Genomic DNA, 6,877 nt, shown 5'->3' on the forward strand with positions numbered 1-6,877 from the left:
AAAATTTGATTCCCAATGTTGTCTTCTTTGATCTTCTGTTTGAAAGCCTCTTCTGCTGATCGACCCCGAATCTCATTTCTGGAGATGACGTCTTCGACAGTGCCTTTCTTCAAGTTATTAACAACAGTTGGCTGAGTCTTTTTGAGGATTTTCACAGCTTCCTCTGCTGCCTCATGTTTGACAGATTTCTTCACTCCGACTGCTTCTGCGATGAATTCATCTTCAAGCAGCACCTTGCATTTCCATCGCATGCCAGTCATCCTTTCAAAGACATACTCCACCGTCATCTTGTTGAACTGGGCAGTGTCATTCAGCGTACACACTGGATTACTGGAGTTCTCATAAACCACAAGGTCCTTCAGGTCCTTCTTCCTTCCGGAGCCCCGTGACGAGCAGCCCACTTTCTGAACTTGGGTCACTTTGATGGCTGCTATATTTGACTGCATCTTCTGCAGAATTTTCAATGCCTCCTCAGCTGCTGCGTGTTTGCTGGTCTTTTTAGTGCCAAATCCCTCAGCTAGGCAGTGATCTTGTAGATACACTTGACAACGCCACGAGCGGTTGGGCATTAATTCATATTTATATTCAACAGACATTTTGTTATACGAGGCAGAATTGTTAAGTATTCCTATTGCGTCGCTAGCATTCTCTGTGAGGACAAAACTAGTCCAGTGTTTGTTGCTGTTAGTGGAACCTTTCACAGATTCAGTACCAGGCTGCATCGGGACACAGTCCCTGTTGGCAACTACAAACTCCTCATGAGGTTTGAGAGCAGGAGGGAAATCTGGGCGACTCACACCTGTCTCGCACACCACCAAGTCTTCATGATAGGTGTGCCTGAACTTCCGCTGAACAACTCTAACTTCCACAGACTTCTTCAGCAGCTTGACTGCCAGCTCCGCAGCTCGATCCCTGGATCCATTTTTGCTGCCAGCATAACCAGTGGTCAGGTAGACATTCTGACATCGCACTTCACAAGCGAAGCCGTCTGTTAGGAGCTTCTTGCTCTTGGGGAGGTCAGCAGGGGCGATTTCTTTCAGAGGAACATAAATATATTCAGGATTTGTCTTGCAGGCCTGAATTGAACGTGTCAGAAGATACGTATAGTTAATTTTATCAGTCCCAGTGTTTGCATCTGGGTTAGCAAGGTTTTTCCAGACAGCTGCTGACAGTTTCTCAATAAAACTCTGCTTCAGCATTATAGCTGATGGAGGGAACGTCTCTGATGCAGACTGGACAGCTGAAGGAGACAGAGAAACCTGCAACATGCTGCTTGTGGTAGAGTCCATACTATTCACAGCCGCCTTGGCTGCTGCTGCCTGGCCTGCAAAGCCAAACCCAGCTGAGTTGGAGAGCTGGGGATCCACCTCCCGTGCACTTGCAAAAGAATCTGTACAACTTTCAGCTGGCTGCACTATGCTGTTTGTGTTTGTCTCCTGGTTCACCTCCTCCATTTGGTTATCCAGGGAATCTTCCTTCTTGTCATCCTTCGCAGCACTGGTGACAAAGTGTATGGGTTCAAAACGTGGTCGCACCCGGAACCTGGGGACCATCTTTTTGGGCGGCTCAGGAATCTCTTCCAGCTCTGGACCTATAGGGTGGAAGAAAATGACAAGATTACCAATACGTGCTGTGACAGGGAGACAGTGTTTTCACAGAGGGATCTCCAGGAGGAGCCTGCAGGCTCTGAACACAGGATTCCCACTTCTTAGCCACAAACCAAAAGGTTTCCTTCCAAAGACATTCACAATTGATCAAAGACGACCATTCGTTCTTGCGCAGGTCACTACAGTGGTATTCCCAGCTCCACAACTACATATTTAGTTACATGGATTTTAGGTCTGAATCACTTGCTCTGCGCCTCAACATTGCCCACTGAACCCATCCAGTCATTTCTGAAGTTAACCCATTCAGAACTACTACAATAAGTAAAAACTAGGGCCAGTAAGACAGAACACCAGAGCGGGACTAGAGCCTCAGTTCCGACTCTGCCGCAGGATCTCAGATAAACTACTTTATCTTCAGGTCTTCTCACTTGACAGAGAAACACAGCGATACTGAACCCTCCTTTCCAAAACACGCAGGGCTGTTAATGACAGTGTTAATAGAAGCATATTTTCTGTAAATATGACTACCCTTGGCTGAAGGACACCAAACATGGAGAAATCTGCCCGAGCCTCAGGCGACACCTGCAGCCCCATTACACACCACTGGCTGACCTCTTGTTTCTTAAGCAGAAGAAATACAAATGAGGCAGAATATCCTGATATGCACAGCTACAGCAGAGAATGAGGATCAAATAGCTGATAAGCAAATACATTGTATCTAGAAGATGGTTATACAAGACTTCTGCTGTGAAAGATTTAGCCCCCACATGCTGAAGTGGTACATGTGTATAATTTCATCAGAGGAGCAAAAGGCCACCTCAGCTCCTTGGAACGAGCTGCCTAATCCAATGCGTGCAACCGTAATATAGGTCAGGCAACACATCCGTCTAGACATCACACTACCACAGCGTACTTATCATAGATTACTTCACTGCAGATGAAAAAAACATTTCGCACACAGCATAAACAGACCTTCATATCAAAATCAGCTGACAAAGCTCTTATACATGCGTTAAATCCTTTGGTTATCAGTTTTAATGAATTATGGCAAGGTTTACATTTCTTGTGCCATTTGGTATTTTGATGATTGCACTGCAGCAGCATCTAAAAGCTCTCACCAGTAGAACAGCTCTTTATGCTGTCTGTGTAACATGCAATAGAGGAGCCTTCACCTCAGAGCTGCTGCCCGAGAAGACAGCCAAAACATGGCAGAAAAGTAGTATTTTTCTCAGTTTTGCAGCTGGCCCATGGAAGCACAGAAAGATTGCTGGGTGTCAAAGGAAAGAAACTTTGGCAGCGCTAGGGATTATATCCAAGTCCTGTGCTGTCTGACCATTTGTGCTTTAAGCAGCCAAACTACTGATTGACACTGCCTCACAAAGCAGGGGCCTGCCTGCTCACATCCACAACCTGCACCCATGAACAATTCCCTGTCCCTCCCTCCAGAGAGAGGGCAGGGAGCTCTGAAGGTGCTGGAGAGGAGCCAGCGGACGGAGCTGCTGAGCTGCCAGCTCTCTCTGCCTGCTGCATTTCCTCCACTGGAAAAGTGACAGCTGGAACATCCATCCCTGAGACCATAGGACTGGGATGACATATGCAGGACTCTTCCAGGCCCAGTAGGGAGGAAAAAAATAAAAGAAATTACACCCCCTCCCATTCCCCCTGCAATGCTCCAGGCTTGGGTCATAACTCAAAATCAAGAGGCTGAACTCCAGATCTCCACGCACGTGTACAATCCCTTCTCAGGTCAGAACATCACCCCTCACCACAGTGAAGAAGGGCAGATGATATTTCATTACATAGATTCAATTCCCTAACACTAATACCAGGGAAAACCAATTACCTGGTAATTTCAATGAAAAATGGTATTTTCTTAAGCAAGAGAACTCTGCATGAATTATGTACATCCCACAACACGACAGAAGAGAGGAAACAGCTGCAGTCTAGCAGAGTACATCGTAGTCGCTTCTCTTCAGTTTGCGGTGCTCGCACTCTTGGAGGCAGCTCCGTGGCGCGTTGCTCTCCCCACGCTCCCGCTAATGCCCACCGAACAGCGACAGGGAGGGGTGTCTCCTTTGACACACAGGCAGATGTACTCACTGTCAGATGGAGAGTGGCATCTTTTTAGCGTCCTGCTAGGGACCAACTCGTACGTCCTCACTTCCCCGATATCAATGCCTTCAGCCATCTTGAGAACCTTCTCCATGACCTGCAAGCCATACCTGTGTGGATTCAACAGCAAACCGCTTTAGAACTGGTGCCACAGGGGCAACAGACACACATGCACACACAAGCGTTTATTACGCAAAACAAGAACTAAAGCTGGCTGGGACATGGTACCTGGTGCAAGGGAGACGTTCCTCCCAATTTTGCTGGAGCATTAACATGGGACCTGATGACCGGCCTCACGCTGTAGCTAGTTCAGTGCTGGCAGACAGCCTGCACACCAGCTAACAAGCTACCTGGCTCTAAGTGAGCCCATCTGTGAATAACAAATCATGCATCCACCAAACTGATGGTGTTTTAACCTTAAAATTAAATACATTATCTGTCAAAATATAACATTTGGCAGAGCTGTTAGGAACAATAAGGAGCACAGGGGTATGGAGAAGAAGGAGTCTCCACGGGCATCACAGTTTCAGTGAACTAAGCACAGGAGCGACTGACTGGCACTGAAGTCTTGTCTGGGTCAGCAGCCACAGACCGCATGTCATCAATACTGAAATCACGGATGTCAGATGATCAAGGCACTGCTCAGCCTTTATCAACCACTCTTTAAAAAGCCATACTAATTTCTAGCTTAGTAGCTGTAACTGAAATGTTTTAAATCCCTGAGCCACGACAGTGAAGTGAAGTGGCTGTAACTAGCTCTGTGCAAACCCTGACCCTGCTGCAGCACGCTCGCCGTCCCACACAGGCAGGAAATTAGCCTCTGACAGCTTCACACTGAGGTTCAGAAAGGAGAAAAAGCAATCTTGCACATGTTCCATGGTGTGCTCACCTTCAAAACTCAAAAAGCATCAGGTCACTGCCCATGGACAGGAGTCTACAGCTGTCCCAACAGCTAGTGCTGCAATAACTTGCACCAGCTTTTAAATACCACTTTTCCAAGGGCTCTGGAAATGTACTCGCTCTCCACTCAAGAAATGCCCTTCCTGTTCCTGATTTAGAAGGCCAGGCAGAAATTAAATCCATTATACGACCAGGCAAGAGCTCTGAACACACACTACTGCGGTCCCTGCTTCACCTGCAGGTACCCAGCAGAACTCAGCCCCCAGCAGAGGCCGTGGAACCCTGCATGGGAAGAAAATGTCAGAGGGATCAAAGGGAGGTGGACAGTGGTGATACCCTCATCCTCCCGCAGCCAGAAGGGAGAGGGGTGGAAATCTCTATTCCTCTCTCTGGCTTATGGGGAGGAGGGTACATTACCTCTGATGGAAATATGAAGGACGATGCCCTTTTCCAGCAGGGTGCAAGAACAGGCTCAGATTTGACATGAGTGTGTCACTTCTTCACAAAGGATGGAGATGTTTGGGGCTCAGATTTCTGCCCAGAGGAAGATCAACCAGTTGCAACATGTGTTTGTCTAACCTGGCCTTACAAATCTCAAGTTGTGGAGACTGCACATGGAGGCAGAGGAATCCCATGCCTCCAATGCTTGACTAAAGTCTCCCTAGTGTGACTTAAATATGTTACCTCTTATCCTGATCCCAGTAGCTCTGGAGCATAATGCTTTTCTTTCCCTCCCCCCCTGCCATTTTGCAACCACCTTTAACATATCTGAGAATACATGCATCTTCTCTCATACACCCCTAAACTAAAGAAATCCTATTACTTAACTCCTTCTTCACAAACCACGTTTTCTAAGCCTTCTGGACATTCTCCAGATCATCCCCCTGCAGAACATTCCCTCAGGTTTCATCAGCAAAGACTCTGATTTGTATTTAATCTGACAAACAGGTTGTCTTCAACCTAGAAAGTGATCAACATTTAAAAAATCACCAACAACAAAACAAACAAAAAAACCACCAAACTAAAAACCAACCAACAAACTTAAAACAACAAAAAACTTTCAAGTTATTCACTTGATACAGCAACAACAGCTCTTCCCAAGCAGCAAAAGGCAGTTCCAAAGAAAGCTGTGGGTCCCCTCCCTTCCCCAGACAGCTGCCAACTGCTCTTTAACAGTGCAGCGTGTTCACCGTGCCCATGTGGCGTGTTCACATTTATGCACAACACAATCTTTGGGGAAACATCCTCACTGATAACGGCTCTGCACCACATCACGCCTAAATCTATTGCTCATGTCTCCCCTGAGAGCTGCAGGTAGAGATGTTCATCATGGAAAGTATGTGCACTTACACGCTTAAGTTGCATCATTTTTTAGGATTTGAGATCTTGCCACATAGTTACTTCTGTTATCAGCACCCTATAAGCATATTATTGCATTGAATCCTAAAAGCACTATCACAAAGGCGGCCCTTCATTAAGACAGCACATAAATGCATTAAAGCAAGCGAATGGACCAGAGTGACTATATCTTAAGAGGATATGCTCAATTTTAACATACTATTCAAGCTGTGGAATTTGAAGCTGTTTTAAAACTGTCAATTTCGGTGCTTGCAGAGCAGAATCGTTTAGTACTTGGACAAGAAAGAAATAAGAAAAATGGCTCTGGACAAATGACACAAACTATTCCCAACAGGACTTTGGGATAGTAACATTAATAAAAGTCAAAGGATATGCCCTTCAGTGTTTACAAGCTCCTCTGTCACCGCACAATTTGCTGCAGTTAGTCATTAAGCAGTTGCTTCTGTCTTTAAAGCCTTATGTCCAGTTAAAAATAATCACAACATCAAAAGCGTCACTGAGGACGTGGGTGACGTTCTGCAGATCTCCACAACCTCGCTAGTTACGGTACGGACAGTAATCCTGAAGAAGGGAAACCTTTTCCATTCACCGGGCCTATTTTTCTCAGAAAAACTTAGATTTAAAGGGCTTGTCTAAGTTGCTTTACGCTTAGTGGGACACTTTCTTCTCACTTAAATGACAAAGCTCAATACCACATGCTTAACGAGTCCTCAGGGGTGGAACATCAGGAACCACTTTCGAAACACATACACTTTTTCAACAGCTTGCTCCCCTCCAGGTACAAATACATGCATATTCGAGCAAAGAAAACTGCCCAGAAACCGAAGTCCTCCTGCACCGGCCCCTTCCCTCCCAGCTGTGCTGCGGCTACTTTTCAGAGGGCAGCTGGGGCCGAGATT

General features: G+C 46.2%; 1 protein-coding gene across 1 annotated transcript in view; it reads right to left on the reverse strand.

The window, feature by feature from the left end:
* The window catches only part of NKRF (NFKB repressing factor), a 4,698-nt gene extending 870 nt beyond the window's left edge, over positions 1–3,828 (reverse strand). Inside the window, 4 exon segments of the mRNA XM_010293285.1 lie at position 1; positions 3–1,565; positions 2,666–2,669; positions 3,704–3,828. The exon segment at position 1 is cut by the window's left edge and continues 870 nt beyond it. Of these exon segments, the coding sequence (XP_010291587.1) occupies position 1; positions 3–1,565; positions 2,666–2,669; positions 3,704–3,813 (1,678 nt within the window). The 5' untranslated portion in view covers positions 3,814–3,828.
* Positions 3,829–6,877: the final 3,049 nt, after the last annotated feature.

Source organism: Phaethon lepturus, unplaced genomic scaffold, assembly GCF_000687285.1.
Source record: "Phaethon lepturus isolate BGI_N335 unplaced genomic scaffold, ASM68728v1 scaffold46738, whole genome shotgun sequence".
In the NCBI taxonomy this organism is placed as follows: Eukaryota; Metazoa; Chordata; class Aves; order Phaethontiformes; family Phaethontidae; genus Phaethon; species Phaethon lepturus.